This window comes from Hypanus sabinus, unplaced genomic scaffold, assembly GCF_030144855.1.
Source record: "Hypanus sabinus isolate sHypSab1 unplaced genomic scaffold, sHypSab1.hap1 scaffold_670, whole genome shotgun sequence".
Classification (NCBI taxonomy): domain Eukaryota; kingdom Metazoa; phylum Chordata; class Chondrichthyes; order Myliobatiformes; family Dasyatidae; genus Hypanus; species Hypanus sabinus.
Genome location: NW_026781524.1, coordinates 247,411 through 266,284, shown reverse-complemented (window position 1 = coordinate 266,284; position 18,874 = coordinate 247,411). Strand labels below are relative to the sequence as shown.

Sequence of the window (18,874 nt, the reverse complement as noted above, 5' to 3'; positions counted from 1 at the left end):
ATCCTTTTCTGGTCGGCTGCCAGTGACTAGTGGTGTTCCACAGGTGTTAGTGTTGGGATCGCTTCTTTTTATGCTGTATATAAATGATTTAGATGAAGAAGTAGACGGCTTTGTTGCTAAGCTTGCACATGATACGAAGATTGATATACCATGCTGAAAAAACGTAAGGTTTTGCAGCTTGCTAGTGGAAATAAAGGTGCAGAATATTTTCTAAACGGGGAGAAAATCAGGAATCTGAGATGCAAAAAAACTTAGCAGTCCTGATGCGGAACACCCCAAAGGTTAACCTGCAGGTAGAGTCGGTGGTGAGGAAGGCAAATGCAATGTTTGCATTCATTTCAAGTCTAGAATGCAAGAGCAGGGATGTGATGCTGAGGCTTTATAAGGCACTTGTGAACAATATTAGACTCCTCATCTTAGAAAAATGTCCTGGCTTTGGAGAGGGCCCAGAGGAGGTTCACAAAGGTGATACCAGAAATGAAAGGGTATCATAATATGAACGTTTGATGGAGCTGGGTCTGCACTCGCTGGAATTTAGAAGGATGAGGGAGGATCTCACTGAAATCTTTCGGATGTGGAAAGGTTGAGACGGAGTAGATGTGGAAAGGCTATTTCCCATGGCGGGAGAGTCTAGGACAAGAGGGCACAGCCTCAGGATAGAGGGGCGTCCATTTAAAACGGAGAAGCGGAGAAATTTCTTTAGCCAGAGCGCAGTGAACTTGTGGAATTCATTACCGCAGACAACTGTGGAGGCCGGGCTGTTGGGTATACTTGAGAAGCGGAGAAATTTCTTTAGCCAGAGCGCAGTGAACTTGTGGAATTCATTACCGCAGACAACTGTGGAGGCCGGGCTGTTGGGTATACTTGAGAAGCGGAGAAATTTCTTTAGCCAGAGCGCAGTGAACTTGTGGAATTCATTACCGCAGACAACTGTGGAGGCCGGGCTGTTGGGTATACTTGAGGCCGGACTTGGTAGGTTCGTGATGGGACACGGCATCAGAGGTTCCGGGGAAAAGTCAGGGGAGTAGGGCTGAGGAGGGAAAAAAGGGTCAGCCAAGATTGAATAGCGAATCAGACCTCATGGGCCAGCTTTCCTAATTCTGCTCCGATGTGTTGGGGCTTTATGGTCTTGTGGTTTGAGCTGAGAACTTTCCTTTTCCAAAACGAGTTGCCAACCACAGCAGACGAGCCACGCCTGCACGAACCGACTGGTTTAAAGCGCCAGTAACCGACCTTTGCCCCTTCTCCAGCTGCAGAAAGGGTTTCGCCGGGTAAGACACACGTGAGGGATAGGAGCTGTACCTGATTGCCAGAGGTTATTTTAAACGCAGATCGTTGAGAGCATTGAATAGGTTGTAAGTGCTTGCACCCTGCAATCCAAGCTCGGACTGAAACCCACTTCTCCTCCCTCGCCCTCCAGAGAAAGTCCAGGAGGAACTGGACACAGTGATCGGTAGGGAGCGGCCGCCGCGGCTGGACGATCGCCGGCAACTGCCCTACACGGACGCCGTGATCCACGAGACGCAGAGATTCGCCAACATCGTCCCTCTTAACCTTCCTCACCGGACCACTACCGACGTCAATTTCCGAGGGTACTTCATCCCCAAGGTGTGAGCGAGCAGCAGTGGCCCTGGCGGCTTGGGTCACAGTGGGTGGGGTGGGCAGGACGGGGGTTGGGGGAGCTCGCCGCAGATGGAGTATCTAAAACAGGGGAGGGGTGGGCAGGGTAACGGGAGAAAAGCCGAGAGAGATTTAAAAGCAATCACGGCCTCACTATGGAGGGAAGAACAGAGGAGAGGAGGAATTTATTTAGCCGAGACTGGTCAATCTGTGCAATACATTGCCACAGAGCCCAAGTTATTGATTTATTGAAAACGGCGTATGATAGGTTTATGATTAAACGGAGTATCAAAGGTTACTGAGAGAAGGCAGAGTAATGGGGCTTAGAGGGACATTAAATCAGCCAGCAGCAGACTCGATGGGCCAAAGAACCGAATTCTGCTCCTGTGTCTTATGGTCTGACCCGGAGTCTGCTGCGGGTGGAGGTGGGGCTGGATTTCCTCGGGGTGGGAGACCAGTTTTGGAAGGGGAAACGGACAGTGTGGGGGGATAGAGGGAAGTGGACCAAGACCCGGGTCAGAGTGGGCCCGATCACACTGAGAGGTCAGTAAGAGGGGCAATGTGGCCTGGGGCCCTATTTCAGTAAGCGTAGGGCCTGTATTGCGCTGTAGGTTTCCTATGTTTCTGTGTTTGAGGGTTCAGAAGTATGAGGGTGAAGCTGATTGAAACCTATCAAATTTATTGAGTCACGAGGTGGTGAATATGTGGAAAACATTGCCACAGATTAAAATTCGAGTTTGATAGGTTCATGATTAGTCAGAGCGTCAAAGGTTACTGAGGGAAGACCAGTTAATGGGGTTCAGATACAGAATAGATCAGTAATACCGGAGCAGACTCGTTGGGCCAAGGGTCCTAATTCTGGTCTGAACAGGAGCCCACTGTGGGTGGAAGTCGGCATGGATTCCGACACCGAGTGAGAGGTCAGTCAGAGGGGCAATGCGGCACGGGGCCCTGTTTCAGGAAACGTCTTGGCCCTTCCAGGGGACGCACATCATCCCGTCGCTGACGTCGGTGCTGCGGGATCAGTCGCAGTGGGAGAGACCGGAAGAGTTCCACCCGGCCCACTTCCTGGACGGAAAGGGCAAGTTTGTCAAGAGGGACGCCTTCATCCCTTTCTCTGCAGGTGAGGCCTGGGATGGGAAGGTGTTTGACGATCAACACTCCCTGGTGGACAGAGGACTGGACGTTGGGTTCAGACCCGGGGATGGCGCGGTGAACTTCCCCGGGGTTCGGACCTAAGGATGGTGGGGGAGGCGTCAACATGGGTCGGAACAGGTCAGTGGTGAGGGGTCGAACTCAAGAATTGTGGGGAGAGAAGGTACAGACTGGACTCATACCTAAACTGTTATAAACTTAAATATTTACTGATTTGACTTTTATTTAGAGGTACCGAGAGGAACAGGCCCTTCCGCCCCAATCTCTTGCAACCCATCTCCTTACCCTTAGCCTAATCACGGGAGAAATTCACAATGACTAGTTCACCTCGGAGGAACCAGAGCACCTGGAGGAAACCGACGGGGAGGGTGTGCAAACTTCCTTATTGAGGTCGGCAGAATTGAACACTCGACTCTGCTACCTCGAGTTCTAATAACACCCCGCTAACCGCTCCAGTCCAGTGGCTTAGAACCATCAATGGCGGAGTTATACAGTCAGATTCCTTTCCCCCGCGGTAGAACTGTCAAACAACAGAGGAAATCCCTTTGAAGTCGGGGGGCGGCGGAGTTTGGAGCTTCGGGACGATTTGAGAGACAGGCTTCACACACAGAGAGTGATAGGCCCCTGCAAGGGTTACCAGGAGTGGGAGCCGCCAGCTTAGCGGGGTCCCAGAGGATTTTAGATAGACACGTAAATAGGAAGGAAATGGAGGGACATGGATGTACGCAGAATGAGAGATTTTAGTGTAAATTGGCTTTGAAATGGGCTCGACCGCGTGGGCCGAATAGCCTGCAGCGCTGTAGTGCGCATGGTCTGTGTTTACACCTGTGGGTGGGGTGGGTGCTTTATTTCCCCCGTTGGAGCACCCGGATTCCATCACCACTTCTGACCTGTCTCCGTCACTTCTCACGGTGACTCTGGGTTTCCCATGGGTGCTCCAATTCTCTCCCACATCCCGAGGCAAGGGGATCGGGGATGAATAGGTCACTGTGAATTGACTCCCCTGTGGGTAGGTGAAGGATAGTTGGTGGGGAGAATGAATGGGATCAGTGTAGGATTGGTGTGGGTGGGTGGGCACGGACCCACTGGGCCGAAAGTCCTCCTACTTAGCATCTCTCTCTCTCTCTCTCTCTCTCTCTCTATCTTCATCTCTCTGTATCCGAATCAAGCTGTCTTCATCCCCCTCTCTCTCTCCCACTCTGTCACCTGCTCCGTCTCCCCTTCTCTCCCCCTCAATCTCCAATTCTCTCTCTAACTCCCCATAATGTTCTCCATCTGCCTCTCCGTTACCCGGACATCTCTCCTCTCACTTTTCCTCCCTTTCCCTCTCCTTCCCTCTCTCTCTCTCTCTCTCTCTCTCTCTCTTTCATTCGGCTCCCTCTGTCCTTCCTTCTCTCATTCTCTCTTCGTACATTGTTCTCTCTCTCTCTCGCTCCCCCTTTCTCCTTCTCCTACTTTCTCTCTCTTTCTATCTCTCTTCCCTCCCTCTCTCTCTTTCGCTCTCGTACAATTTCTCTCTTTCCTCTCACTCTCTCACCCCCTCTTTCGTTCCTCTAGCCCTCTCTCCCCTCCTCCCTCTCCCTCTCTTTGACTTTTTTTTCACTCTCCCTTTCGCTATCCGCCTGTAAGATTGCCTCAGTGTCTGACCACCCCATGTCTCTCCAACAGGTCGCAGATCCTGCGCGGGGGAGAGTCTGGCCAAGGCGGAGTTGTTCCTCTTCTTCTGCGCCCTCCTGCAGTCCTTCTCCTTCCGAGTGCCGGCGGGTGCGGCTCCGGACCTCACCGCCCGCGTGGGTATCACCCTCAGCCCACAACCCCACACGCTCTGCGCCGTCCTCCGCTAACCCACCATTCCGGGTGGGGGCAGGCGGTAAAGAGCAGCAGGCAACTCGAACTATAGCTTGTATATGGGTGGGGTGGCGTGGGTCTTGCTGGGGGAGTGAGAGGAGATCGGGGAGCGCGCGGAGATGGGGGACTGCAGTTGGGGGTGGATGAGGGGTCGGGGTTAGGAAGGATGTGGGGTGGAGTGGGAGCAGAGGGCGGGGTGGTGGTGCGGGGAAGTGGGCGGTTCTGGAGGCAAGGGGAGAGGACGAGGGGTGGTAGATATGGTAGAGGTGGGATGTTTGCGGGAAGAGTTGGGGAGTGAACGGAGACAGAATGGGGGCAGTGGCGATCGGGGAGAAAGGATGGGGAGCATAAAGGGTGGTGGTGAGGGTGTGAAAGGGGCGAGAGAGGGTGGGGAGCGGGCAAGACAGTGTGGGAGATGATCGGGTGAGTGGGGATAAACGGTGGGGAAGAGGGTGGGAAGAGCGAGAGGCGGATGGGAGCAGTGGGTCAGGGCGGGTGGTGTGGTGTGGTGACGGAGCGGCGTGCAGAGGATTAACAGTCCGGCTGAGTGTGACTGGGTGCGGAAAAAGCTAGAAATTTGGGGACTGGGGGCAAGGGTGAGGGCGGGTAAGGGTGGTGGGGACGTTTCCTTCTATTGATAACCCTCGATCACACATCAAATCCAAATAAAACAGAACAATGTAAAAAAAAACAGCGAGTCGAGAGGCGTCTGTGAGGAAAGAACCCGACAGGGGCGTGCCGCGTCACACACCGTGCGAGGGTATTAGTCTGAAGGAGAGGGGGAGGGAATACCTCCGATAGGGTGGGGCCAGGTTGCCATGGTGATGCTCGACTGAGGGGTTGGGTGGAGTTTGCCGACGGTTTAATGAGCGCAGGGTGAGGGGAGGCTCCCGGTTGTTCCAGCCGGGTGAGGTAGTGAGGAAAAGCTCCTATTAAATGCTCCCAATGACGTGCATCTCAAAAAGCCTCTGTCAGCCGTCGCCTTCACGGGTGCGTTGCTCCTAAACCCGGGGAATCGTTACTGCTGACAGGAGAAGGGGCCAAGGTGGGTTACCGGTGCCTAAAAACTAGTCCCTTTGGTCAAATGGGGCTCGTCTGGCGTTGTTGGCAACTCACCTCGGAGAAGGAGACCTCTGATCTCAAGCCTCCGCTGCCCTGCGTCTGTACCGACTCCAGGGGATCAGTGGGATCGGGGTAGGGGAGGTAATGATCGAAGTGAGTACCTAGCTGGGATCCGGTAGGGGAGGTAATGATCGGAGTGAGTACCTAGCTGGGATCGGGGTAGGGGAGGTAATGATCGGAGTGAGTACCTAGCTGGGATCGGGGAGGGGAGGTAATGATCGGAGTGAGTACCTAGCAGGGATCGGGGAGGGGAGGTAATGATCAGAGTGAGTACCTAGCTGGGATCGGGGTAGGGGAGGTAATGATCGGAGTGAGTACCTAGCAGGGATCGGGGAGGGGAGGTAATGATCAGAGTGAGTACCTAGCTGGGATCAGGGAGGGGAGGTAATGATCGGAGTGAGTACCTAGCTGGGATCGGGGAGGGGAGGTAATGATCGGAGTGAGTACCTAGCTGGGATCGGGGAGGGGAGGTAATGATTGGAGTGAGTACCTAGCTGGGATCGGGGAGGGGAGGTAATGATCGGAGTGACTACCTAGCTGGGATCGGGGTAGGGGAGGTAATGATCGGAGTGAGTACCTAGCTGGGATCGGGGAGGGAGGTAATGATCGGAGTGAGTACCTAGCAGGGATCGGGGAGGGGAGGTAATGATCGGAGTGAGTACCTAGCTGGGATCGGGTAGGGGAGGTAATGATCGGAGTGAGTACCTAGCTGGGATCGGGGAGGGAGGTAATGATCGGAGTGAGTACCTAGCTGGGATCGGGGTAGGGGAGGTAATGATCGGAGTGAGTACCTAGCTGGGATCGGGGTAGGGGAGGTAATGATCGGAGTGAGTACCTAGCTGGGATCGGGGAGGGGAGGTAATGATCGGAGTGAGTACCTAGCTGGGATCGGGGAGGGGAGGTAATGATCGGAGTGAGTACCTAGCTGGGAACGGGGTAGGGGAGGTAATGATCGGAGTGAGTACCTAGCTGGGATCGGGGTAGGGGAGGTAATGATCGGAGTGAGTACCTAGCTGGGATCGGGGTAGGGGAGGTAATGATCGGAGTGAGTACCTAGCTGGGATCGGGGTAGGGGAGGTAATGATCGGAGTGAGTACCTAGCAGAGATCGGGGAGGGGAGGTAATGATCGGAGTGAGTACCTAGCTGGGATCGGGGTAGGGGAGGTAATGATCGGAGTGAGTACCTAGCCGGGATCGGGGAGGGGAGGTAATGATCGGAGTGAGTACCTAGCTGGGATCTGGGTGGGACGGTAATGATCGGAATGAGTACCTAGCTGGGATCGGGGATGGGAGGTAATGATCGGAGTGAGTACCTAGCTGGGATCGGGGAGGGGTGGTAATGATCGGAGTGAGTACCTAGCTGGGATCGGGGTAGTGGAGGTAATGATCGGAGTGAGTACCTAGCTGGGATCGGGGAGGGGAGGTAATGATCGGAGTGAGTACCTAGCTGGGATCGGGGTAGGGGAGGTAATGATCGGAGTGAGTACCTAGCTGGGATCGGGGTAGGGGAGGTAATGATCGGAGTGAGTACCTAGCTGGGATCGGGGTAGGGGAGGTAATGATCGGAGTGAGTACCTAGCTGGGATCGGGGAGGGGAGGTAATGATCGGAGTGAGTACCTAGCTGGGATCGGGGTAGTGGAGGTAATGATCAGAGTGAGTACCTAGCTGGGATCGGGGTAGTGGAGGTAATGATCGGAGTGAGTACCTAGCAGGGATCGGGTAGGGGAGGTAATGATCGGAGTGAGTACCTAGCTGGGATCGGGGTAGTGGAGGTAATGATCAGAGTGAGTACCTAGCTGGGATCGGGGTAGGGGAGGTAATGATCGGAGTGAGTACCTAGCTGGGATAGGGGTAGTGGAGGTAACGATTGGAGTGAGTACCTAGCTGGGATCGGGGTAGGGGAGGTAATGATCGGAGTGAGTACCTAGCTGGGATCGGGGAGGGGAGGTAATGATCGGAGTGAGTACCTAGCTGGGATCGGGGTAGGGGAGGTAATGATCGGAGTGAGTACCTAGCTGGGATCGGGGAGGGGCGGTAATGATCGGAGTGAGTACCTAGCTGGGATCGGGGAGGGGAGGTAATGATCGGAGTGAGTACCTAGCTGGGATCGGGGAGGGAGGTAATGATCGGAGTGAGTACCTAGCTGGGATCGGGGAGGGGAGGTAATGATCGGAGTGAGTACCAAGCTGGGATCGGGGAGGGGAGGTAATAATCGGAGTGAGTACCTAGCTGGGATCGGGGAGGGGCGGTAATGATCGGAGTGAGTACCTAGCTGGGATCGGGGTAGGGGAGGTAATGATCGGAGTGAGTACCTAGCTGGGATCGGGGAGGGAGGTAATGATCGGAGTGAGTACCTAGCTGGGATCAGGGAGGGGAGGTAATGATCAGAGTGAGTACCTAGCTGGGATCGGGGTAGGGGAGGTAATGATCGGAGTGAGTACCTAGCTGGGATCAGGGTAGGGGAGGTAATGATTGGAGTGAGTACCTAGCTGGGATCGGGGTAGGGGAGGTAATGATCGGAGTGAGTACCTAGCTGGGATCGGGGAGGGGAGGTAATGATCGACGTGAGTACCTAGCTGGGATCGGGGTAGGGGAGGTAATGATCGGAGTGAGTACCTAGCTGGGATCGGGGTAGGGGAGGTAATGATCGGAGTGAGTACCTAGCTGGGATCGGGGTAGGGGAGGTAATGATCGGAGTGAGTACCTAGCTGGGATCGGGGAGGGGAGGTAATGATCGGAGTGAGTACCTAGCTGGGATCGGGGAGGGGAGGTAATGATCGGAGTGAGTACCTAGCTGGGATCGGGGTAGGGGAGGTAATGATCGGAGTGAGTACCTAGCTGGGATCGGGGTAGGGGAGGTAATGATCGGAGTGAGTACCTAGCTGGGATCGGGGTAGGGGAGGTAATGATCGGAGTGAGTACCTAGCTGGGATCGGGGTAGGGGAGGTAATGATCGGAGTGAGTACCTAGCAGGGATCGGGGAGGGGAGGTAATGATCGGAGTGAGTACCTAGCTGGGATCGGGGTAGGGGAGGTAATGATCGGAGTGAGTACCTAGCCGGGATCGGGGAGGGGAGGTAATGATCGGAGTGAGTACCTAGCTGGGATCTGGGTGGGACGGTAATGATCGGAGTGAGTACCTAGCTGGGATCGGGGATGGGAGGTAATGATCGGAGTGAGTACCTAGCTGGGATCGGGGAGGGGTGGTAATGATCGGAGTGAGTACCTAGCTGGGATCGGGGTAGTGGAGGTAATGATCCGAGTGAGTACCTAGCTGGGATTGGGGTAGTGGAGGTAATGATCAGAGTGAGTACCTAGCTGGGATCGGGGTAGTGGAGGTAATGATCGGAGTGAGTACCTAGCAGGGATCGGGTAGGGGAGGTAATGATCGGAGTGAGTACCTAGCTGGGATCGGGGTAGTGGAGGTAATGATCAGAGTGAGTACCTAGCTGGGATCGGGGTAGGGGAGGTAATGATCGGAGTGAGTACCTAGCTGGGATCGGGGTAGGGGAGGTAATGATCGGAGTGAGTACCTAGCTGGGATCGGGGAGGGGAGGTAATGATCGGAGTGAGTACCTAGCTGGGATCGGGGAGGGGAGGTAATGATCGGAGTGAGTACCTTGCTGGGATCGGGGTAGGGGAGGTAATGATCGGAGTGAGTACCTAGCTGAGATCGGGGTAGGGGAGGTAATGATCGGAGTGAGTTCCTAGCTGGGATCGGGTAGGGGAGGTAATGATCGGAGTGAGTACCTAGCTGGGATCAGGGTAGGGGAGGTAATGATTGGAGTGAGTACCTAGCTGGGATCGGGGTAGGGGAGGTAATGATCGGAGTGAGTACCTAGCTGGGATCGGGGAGGGGAGGTAATGATCGACGTGAGTACCTAGCTGGGATCGGGGTAGGGGAGGTAATGATCGGAGTGAGTACCTAGCTGGGATCGGGGTAGGGGAGGTAATGATCGGAGTGAGTACCTAGCTGGGATCGGGGTAGGGGAGGTAATGATCGGAGTGAGTACCTAGCTGGGATCGGGGAGGGGAGGTAATGATCGGAGTGAGTACCTAGCTGGGATCGGGGAGGGGAGGTAATGATCGGAGTGAGTACCTAGCTGGGATCGGGGTAGGGGAGGTAATGATCGGAGTGAGTACCTAGCTGGGATCGGGGTAGGGGAGGTAATGATCGGAGTGAGTACCTAGCTGGGATCGGGGTAGGGGAGGTAATGATCGGAGTGAGTACCTAGCTGGGATCGGGGTAGGGGAGGTAATGATCGGAGTGAGTACCTAGCAGGGATCGGGGAGGGGAGGTAATGATCGGAGTGAGTACCTAGCTGGGATCGGGGTAGGGGAGGTAATGATCGGAGTGAGTACCTAGCCGGGATCGGGGAGGGGAGGTAATGATCGGAGTGAGTACCTAGCTGGGATCTGGGTGGGACGGTAATGATCGGAGTGAGTACCTAGCTGGGATCGGGGATGGGAGGTAATGATCGGAGTGAGTACCTAGCTGGGATCGGGGAGGGGTGGTAATGATCGGAGTGAGTACCTAGCTGGGATCGGGGTAGTGGAGGTAATGATCGGAGTGAGTACCTAGCTGGGATCGGGGTAGTGGAGGTAATGATCCGAGTGAGTACCTAGCTGGGATCGGGGTAGTGGAGGTAATGATCGGAGTGAGTACCTAGCTGGGATCGGGGTAGGGGAGGTAATGATCCGAGTGAGTACCTAGCTGGGATCGGGGTAGGGGAGGTAATGATCGGAGTGAGTACCTAGCTGGGATCGGGGTAGGGGAGGTAATGATCGGAGTGAGTACCTAGCTGGGATCGGGGTAGGGGAGGTAATGATCAGAGTGAGTACCTAGCTGGGATCGGGGAGGGGAGGTAATGATCGGAGTGAGTACCTAGCTGGGATCAGGGTAGGGGAGGTAATGATCGGAGTGAGTACCTAGCTGGGATCGGGGAGGGGAGGTAATGATCGGAGTGAGTACCTAGCTGGGATCAGGGTAGGGGAGGTAATGATCGGAGTGAGTACCTAGCTGGGATCGGGGTAGTGGAGGTAATGATCGGAGTGAGTACCTAGCAGGGATCGGGTAGGGGAGGTAATGATCGGAGTGAGTACCTAGCTGGGATCGGGGTAGTGGAGGTAATGATCAGAGTGAGTACCTAGCTGGGATCGGGGTAGGGGAGGTAATGATCGGAGTGAGTACCTAGCTGGGATCGGGGTAGGGGAGGTAATGATCGGAGTGAGTACCTTGCTGGGATCGGGGTAGGGGAGGTAATGATCGGAATGAGTACCTAGCTGAGATCGGGGTAGGGGAGGTAATGATCGGAGTGAGTTCCTAGCTGGGATCGGGTAGGGGAGGTAATGATCGGAGTGAGTACCTAGCTGGGATCGGGGTAGGGGAGGTAATGATCGGAGTGAGTTCCTAGCTGGGATCGGGTAGGGGAGGTAATGATCAGAGTGAGTACCTAGCTGGGATCGGGGAGGGGAGGTAATGATCGGAGTGAGTTCCTAGCTGGGATCGGGGAGGGGAGGTAATGATCGGAGTGAGTACCTAGCTGGGATCGGGGAGGGGCGGTAATGATCGGAGTGAGTACCTAGCTGGGATCGGGGAGGGGAGGTAATGATCGGAGTGAGTACCTAGCTGGGAAAGGGGAGGGCAGGTAATGATCGGAGTGAGTACCTAGCTGGGATCGGGGAGAGGCGGTAATGATCGGAGTGAGTACCTAGCTGGGATCGGGGAGGGGAGGTAATGATCGAAGTGAGTACCTAGCTGGGATCGGGGAGGGGAGGTAATGATCGGAGTGAGTACCTAGCTGGGATCGGGTAGGGGAGGTAATGATCGGAGTGAGTACCTAGCTGGGATCGGGTAGGGGAGGTAATGATCGGAGTGAGTACCTAGCTGGGATCGGGGAGGGAGGTAATGATCGGAGTGAGTACCTAGCTGGGATCGGGGAGGGGAGGTAATGATCGGAGTGAGTACCTAGCTGGGATCGGGGTAGGGGAGGTAATGATCGACGTGAGTACCTAGCTGGGATCGGGGAGGGGAGGTAATGATCGACGTGAGTACCTAGCTGGGATCGGGGAGGGGAGGTAATGATCGGAGTGAGTGCCTAGCTGGGATCGGGGAGGGGAGGTAATGATCGACGTGAGTACCTAGCTGGGATCGGGGAGGGGAGGTAATGATCGACGTGAGTACCTAGCTGGGATCGGGGAGGGGAGGTAATGATCGGAGTGAGTACCTAGCTGGGATCGGGGTAGGGGAGGTAATGATCGGAGTGAGTACCTAGCTGGGATCGGGGTAGGGGAGGTAATGATCGGAGTGAGTACCTTGCTGGGATCGGGGTAGGGGAGGTAATGATCGGAGTGAGTACCTAGCTGGGATCGGGGAGGGGAGGTAATGATCGACGTGAGTACCTAGCTGGGATCGGGGTAGGGGAGGTAATGATCGGAGTGAGTACCTAGCTGGGATCGGGGAGGGGAGGTAATAATCGGAGTGAGTACCTAGCTGGGATCGGGGAGGGGAGGTAATGATCGGAGTGAGTACCTAGCTGGGATCGGGGAGGGGAGGTAATAATCGGATTGAGTACCTAGCTGGGATCGGGGAGGGGCGGTAATGATCGGAGTGAGTACCTTGCTGGGATCGGGGTAGGGGAGGTAATGATCGGAGTGAGTACCTAGCTGGGATCGGGGTAGGGGAGGTAATGATCGGAGTGAGTACCTAGCTGGGATCGGGGAGGGGAGGTAATGATCGGAGTGAGTACCTAGCTGGGATCGGGGAGGGGAGGTAATGATCGGAGTGAGTACCTAGCTGGGATCGGGGTAGGGGAGGTAATGATCGGAGTGAGTACCTAGCTGGGATCGGGGTAGGGGAGGTAATGATCGGAGTGAGTACCTAGCTGGGATCGGGGAGGGGAGGTAATGATCGGAGTGAGTACCTAGCTGGGATCGGGGAGGGGAGGTAATGATCGGAGTGAGTACCTAGCTGGGATCGGGGTAGGGGAGGTAATGATCGGAGTGAGTACCTAGCTGGGATCGGGGAGGGGAGGTAATGATCGGAGTGAGTACCTAGCTGGGATCGGGGAGGGGAGGTAATGATCGGAGTGAGTACCTAGCTGGGATCGGGGTAGGGGAGGTAATGATCGGAGTGAGTACCTAGCTGGGATCGGGGAGGGACGGTAATGATCGGAGTGAGTACCTAGCTGGGATCGGGGTAGGGGAGGTAATGATCGGAGTGAGTACCTAGCTGGGATCGGGGAGGGGAGGTAATGATCGACGTGAGTACCTAGCTGGGATCAGGGAGGGGAGGTAATGATCGGAGTGAGTACCTAGCTGGGATCCGGTAGGGGCGGTAATGATCGGAGTGTGTACCTAGCTGGGATCGGGGAGGGAGGTAATGATCGGAGTGAGTACCTAGCTGGGATCGGGGAGGGGAGGTAATGATCGGAGTGAGTACCTAGCTGGGATCGGGTAGGGGAGGTAATGATCGGAGTGAGTACCTAGCTGGGATCGGGGAGGGGAGGTAATGATCGGAGTGAGTACCTAGCTGGGATCGGGGAGGGGAGGTAATGATCGGAGTGAGTACCTAGCTGGGATCGGGGAGGGGAGGTAATGATCGACGTGAGTACCTAGCTGGGATCGGGGTAGGGGAGGTAATGATCGGAGTGAGTACCTAGCTGGGATCGGGGTAGGGGAGGTAATGATCGGAGTGAGTACCTAGCTGGGATCAGGGAGGGGAGGTAATGATCGGAGTGAGTACCTAGCTGGGATCGGGGAGGGGAGGTAATGATCGGAGTGAGTACCTAGCTGGGATCGGGTAGGGGAGGTAATGATCGGAGTGAGTACCTAGCTGGGATCGGGGTAGGGGAGGTAATGATCGGAGTGAGTACCTAGCTGGGATCGGGGAGGGGAGGTAATGATCGGAGTGAGTACCTAGCTGGGATCGGGGAGGGGTGGTAATGATCGGAGTGAGTACCTAGCTGGGATCGGGGTAGTGGAGGTAATGATCGGAGTGAGTACCTAGCTGGGATCGGGGTAGGGGAGGTAATGATCGGAGTGAGTACCTAGCTGGGATCGGGGAGGGGAGGTAATGATCGGAGTGAGTACCTAGCAGGGATCGGGGAGGGGAGGTAATGATCGGAGTGAGTACCTAGCTGGGATCGGGGTAGTGGAGGTAATGATCAGAGTGAGTACCTAGCTGGGATCGGGGTAGGGGAGGTAATGATCGGAGTGAGTACCTAGCTGGGATCGGGGTAGGGGAGGTAATGATCGGAGTGAGTACCTAGCTGGGATCGGGGAGGGGAGGTAATGATCGGAGTGAGTACCTAGCTGGGATTGGGGAGGGGAGGTAATGATCGGAGTGAGTACCTAGCTGGGATCGGGTAGGGGAGGTAATGATCGGAGTGAGTACCTAGCTGGGATTGGGGAGGGGAGGTAATGATCGGAGTGAGTACCTAGCTGGGATCGGGTAGGGGAGGTAATGATCGGAGTGAGTACCTAGCTGGGATCGGGGAGGGGAGGTAATGATCGACGTGAGTACCTAGCTGGGATCGGGGTAGGGGAGGTAATGATCGGAGTGAGTACCTAGCTGGGATCAGGGAGGGGAGGTAATGATCGGAGTGAGTACCTAGCTGGGATCGGGGAGGGGAGGTAATAATCGGAGTGAGTACCTAGCTGGGATCGGGGAGGGGCGGTAATGATCGACGTGAGTACCTAGCTGGGATCGGGGTAGGGGAGGTAATGATCGGAGTGAGTACCTAGCTGGGATCAGGGAGGGGAGGTAATGATCGGAGTGAGTACCTAGCTGGGATCGGGGAGGGGAGGTAATAATCGGAGTGAGTACCTAGCTGGGATCGGGGAGGGGCGGTAATGATCGGAGTGAGTACCTAGCTGGGATCGGGGAGGGGAGGTAATGATCGGAGTGAGTACCTAGCTGGGATCGGGGAGGGGCGGTAATGATCGGAGTGAGTACCTAGCTGGGATCGGGGAGGGGCGGTAATGATCGGAGTGAGTACCTAGCTGGGATCGGGGAGGCGAGGTAATGATCGGAGTGAGTACCTAGCTGGGATCGGGGAGGGGAGGTAATGATCGGAGTGAGTACCTAGCTGGGATCGGGGAGGGAGGTAATGATCGGAGTGAGTACCTAGCTGGGATCGGGGAGGGGAGGTAATGATCGGAGTGAGTACCTAGCTGGGATCGGGGAGGGGAGGTAATGATCGGAGTGAGTACCTAGATGGGATCGGGGTAGGGGAGGTAATGATCGGAGTGAGTACCTAGCTGGGATCGGGGAGGGGAGGTAATGATCGGAGTGAGTACCTAGCTGAGATCGGGGTAGGGGAGGTAATGATCGGAGTGAGTTCCTAGCTGGGATCGGGGAGGGGAGGTAATGATCGACGTGAGTACCTAGCTGGGATCGGGGAGGGGAGGTAATGATCGGAGTGAGTACCTAGCTGGGATCGGGTAGGGGAGGTAATGATCGGAGTGAGTACCTAGCTGGGATCGGGGTAGGGGAGGTAATGATCGGAGTGAGTACCTAGCTGGGATCGGGGAGGGGAGGTAATGATCGGAGTGAGTACCTAGCTGGGATCGGGGAGGGGATGTAATGATCGACGTGAGTACCTAGCTGGGATCGGGGTAGGGGAGGTAATGATCGGAGTGAGTACCTAGCTGGGATCGGGGAGGGGAGGTAATGATCGGAGTGAGTACCTAGCTGGGATCGGGTAGGGGAGGTAATGATCGGAGTGAGTACCTAGCTGGGATCGGGGAGGGGAGGTAATGATCGGAGTGAGTACCTAGCTGGGATTGGGGAGGGGAGGTAATGATCGGAGTGAGTACCTAGCTGGGATCGGGGAGGGGAGGTAATGATCGACGTGAGTACCTAGCTGGGATCGGGGTAGGGGAGGTAATGATCGGAGTGAGTACCTAGCTGGGATCGGGGTAGGGGAGGTAATGATCGGAGTGAGTACCTAGCTGGGATCAGGGAGGGGAGGTAATGATCGGAGTGAGTACCTAGCTGGGATCGGGGAGGGGAGGTAATAATCGGATTGAGTACCTAGCTGGGATCGGGGAGGGGCTGTAATGATCGGAGTGAGTACCTAGCTGGGATCGGGGAGGGGAGGTAATGATCGGAGTGAGTACCTAGCTGGGATCGGGGAGGGGAGGTAATGATCGGAGTGAGTACCTAGCTGGGATCGGGGAGGGGAGGTAATGATCGGAGTGAGTACCTAGCTGGGATCGGGGAGGGGAGGTAATGATTGGAGTGAGTACCTAGCTGGGATCGGGGTAGGGGAGGTAATGATCGGAGTGAGTACCTAGCTGGGATCGGGGAGGGGAGCTAATGATCGGAGTGAGTACCTAGCTGGGATCGGGGAGGGAGGTAATGATCGGAGTGAGTACCTAGCTGGGATCGGGGAGGGGAGGTAATGATCGGAGTGAGTACCTAGCTGGGATCGGGGAGGGGAGGTAATGATCGGAGTGAGTACCTAGCTGGGATCGGGGAGGGGAGGTAATGATTGGAGTGAGTACCTAGCTGGGATCGGGGTAGGGGAGGTAATGATCGGAGTGAGTTCCTAGCTGGGATCGGGGAGGGGAGCTAATGATCGGAGTGAGTACCTAGCTGGGATCGGGGAGGGAGGTAATGATCGGAGTGAGTACCTAGCTGGGATCGGGGAGGGGAGGTAATGATCGGAGTGAGTACCTAGCTGGGATCGGGGTAGTGGAGGTAATGATCAGAGTGAGTACCTAGCTGGGATCGGGGTAGTGGAGGTAATCATCGGAGTGAGTACCTAGCTGGGATCGGGGAGGGGAGGTAATGATCGGAGTGAGTACCTAGCTGGGATCGGGGAGGGGAGGTAATGATCGGAGTGAGTACCTAGCTGGGATTGGGGTAGTGGAGGTAATGATCGGAGTGAGTACCTAGCTGGGATCGGGGTAGTGGAGGTAATGATCAGAGTGAGTACCTAGCTGGGATCGGGGTAGTGGCGGTAATGATCGGAGTGAGTACCTAGCTGGGATCGGGGAGGGGAGGTAATGATCGGAGTGAGTACCTAGCTGGGATCGGGGAGGGAGGTAATGATCGGAGTGAGTACCTAGCTGGGATCGGGGAGGGAGGTAATGATCGGAGTGAGTACCTAGCTGGGATCGGGGAGGGGAGGTAATGATCGGAGTGAGTACCTAGCTGGGATCGGGGTAGTGGAGGTAATGATCGGAGTGAGTACCTAGCTGGGATCGGGGTAGTGGAGGTAATGATCGGAGTGAGTACCTAGCTGGGATCGGGGTAGTGGAGGTAATGATCGGAGTGAGTACCTAGCTGGGATCGGGGTAGGGGAGGTAATGATCGGAGTGAGTACCTAGCTGGGATCGGGGTAGGGGAGGTAATGATCGGAGTGAGTACCTAGCTGGGATCGGGGAGGGGAGGTAATGATCGGAGTGAGTACCTAGCTGGGATCGGGGAGGGGAGGTAATGATCGGAGTGAGTACCTAGCTGGGATCGGGGTAGGGGAGGTAATGATCGGAGTGAGTACCTAGCTGGGATCGGGGTAGGGGAGGTAATGATCGGAGTGAGTACCTTGCTGGGATCGGGGTAGGGGAGGTAATGATCGGAGTGTGTACCTAGCTGGGATCGGGGAGGGGAGGTAATGATCGACGTGAGTACCTAGCTGGGATCGGGGTAGGGGAGGTAATGATCGGAGTGAGTACCTAGCTGGGATCGGGGAGGGGAGGTAATAATCGGAGTGAGTACCTAGCTGGGATCGGGGAGGGGCGGTAATGATCGGAGTGAGTACCTAGCTGGGATCGGGGTAGGGGAGGTAATGATCGGAGTGAGTACCTAGCTGGGATCGGGGAGGGGAGGTAATGATCGGAGTGAGTACCTTGCTGGGATCGGGGTAGGGGAGGTAATGATCGGAGTGAGTACCTAGCTGAGATCGGGGTAGGGGAGGTAATGATCGGAGTGAGTTCCTAGCTGGGATCCGGTAGGGGAGGTAATGATCGGAGTGAGTACCTAGCTGGGATCGGGGAGGGAGGTAATGATCGGAGTGAGTACCTAGCTGGGATCGGGGAGGGGAGGTAATGATCGGAGTGAGTACCTAGCTGAGATCGGGGTAGGGGAGGTAATGATCGGAGTGAGTTCCTAGCTGGGATCGGGGAGGGGAGGTAATGATCGACGTGAGTACCTAGCTGGGATCGGGGAGGGGAGGTAATGATCGGAGTGAGTACCTAGCTGGGATCGGGTAGGGGAGGTAATGATCGGAGTGAGTACCTAGCTGGGATCGGGGTAGGGGAGGTAATGATCGGAGTGAGTACCTAGCTGGGATCGGGGAGGGGTTGTAATGATCGGAGTGAGTACCTAGCTGGGATCGGGGAGGGGAGGTAATGATCGGAGTGAGTACCTAGCTGGGATCGGGTAGGGGAGGTAATGATCGGAGTGAGTACCTAGCTGGGATCGGGGAGGGGAGGTAATGATCGGAGTGAGTACCTAGCTGGGATTGGGGAGGGGAGGTAATGATCGGAGTGAGTACCTAGCTGGGATCGGGGAGGGGAGGTAATGATCGACGTGAGTACCTAGCTGGGATCGGGGTAGGGGAGGTAATGATCGGAGTGAGTACCTAGCTGGGATCGGGGTAGGGGAGGTAATGATCGGAGTGAGTACCTAGCTGGGATCAGGGAGGGGAGGTAATAATCGGAGTGAGTACCTAGCTGGGATCGGGGTAGGGGAGGTAATGATCGGAGTGAGTACCTAGCTGGGATCGGGGAGGGGAGGTAATAATCGGAGTGAGTACCTAGCTGGGATCGGGGAGGGGCGGTAATGATCGGAGTGAGTACCTAGCTGGGATCGGGGAGGGGAGGTAATGATCGGAGTGAGTACCTAGCTGGGATCGGGGAGGGGCGGTAATGATCGGAGTGAGTACCTAGCTGGGATCGGGGAGGGGCGGTAATGATCGGAGTGAGTACCTAGCTGGGATCGGGGAGGCGAGGTAATGATCGGAGTGAGTACCTAGCTGGGATCGGGGAGGGGAGGTAATGATCGGAGTGAGTACCTAGCTGGGATCGGGGAGGGAGGTAATGATCGGAGTGAGTACCTAGCTGGGATCGGGGAGGGGAGGTAATGATCGGAGTGAGTACCTAGCTGGGATCGGGGTAGGGG

The 18,874-nt window shown here is 55.9% G+C and overlaps 1 protein-coding gene and 1 long non-coding RNA gene across 2 annotated transcripts; one reads left to right on the top strand and one right to left on the bottom strand.

Annotated features, from left to right (window-relative positions):
* The first annotated feature begins 602 nt into the window (after positions 1–602).
* On the top strand, positions 603–4,777 carry LOC132389826 (cytochrome P450 2K1-like). Its single transcript, XM_059962389.1, has 4 exons — positions 603–972; positions 1,421–1,608; positions 2,602–2,743; positions 4,444–4,777. The coding sequence occupies exons 1-4, from the start codon at positions 618–620 to the stop codon at positions 4,617–4,619; spliced, it is 861 nt and encodes a 286-aa protein (XP_059818372.1). The 5' UTR covers positions 603–617; the 3' UTR covers positions 4,620–4,777.
* Positions 4,778–16,845: 12,068 nt separating this feature from the next.
* Positions 16,846–18,853, bottom strand: LOC132389827 (uncharacterized). Its single transcript, XR_009510701.1, has 3 exons — positions 18,768–18,853; positions 17,732–18,552; positions 16,846–17,513 (listed from the first exon to the last, which is right to left on the bottom strand). It is a non-coding gene; the product is annotated as an uncharacterized LOC132389827 (long non-coding RNA).
* Between the last annotated feature and the right edge of the window lie 21 nt (positions 18,854–18,874).

Bases quoted from the DNA above. Each gene is read 5' to 3' on its own strand.
- LOC132389826 (XM_059962389.1), top strand. From the start codon at position 618: ATGGCGGGAGAGTCTAGGACAAGAGGGCACAGCCTCAGGATAGAGGGG. The intron at 973-1,420 runs GTAGGTTCGTGA...CTCGCCCTCCAG, and splicing joins TATACTTGAGGCCGGACTTG to AGAAAGTCCAGGAGGAACTG. The intron at 2,744-4,443 runs GTGAGGCCTGGG...TCTCTCCAACAG, and splicing joins CTTCATCCCTTTCTCTGCAG to GTCGCAGATCCTGCGCGGGG.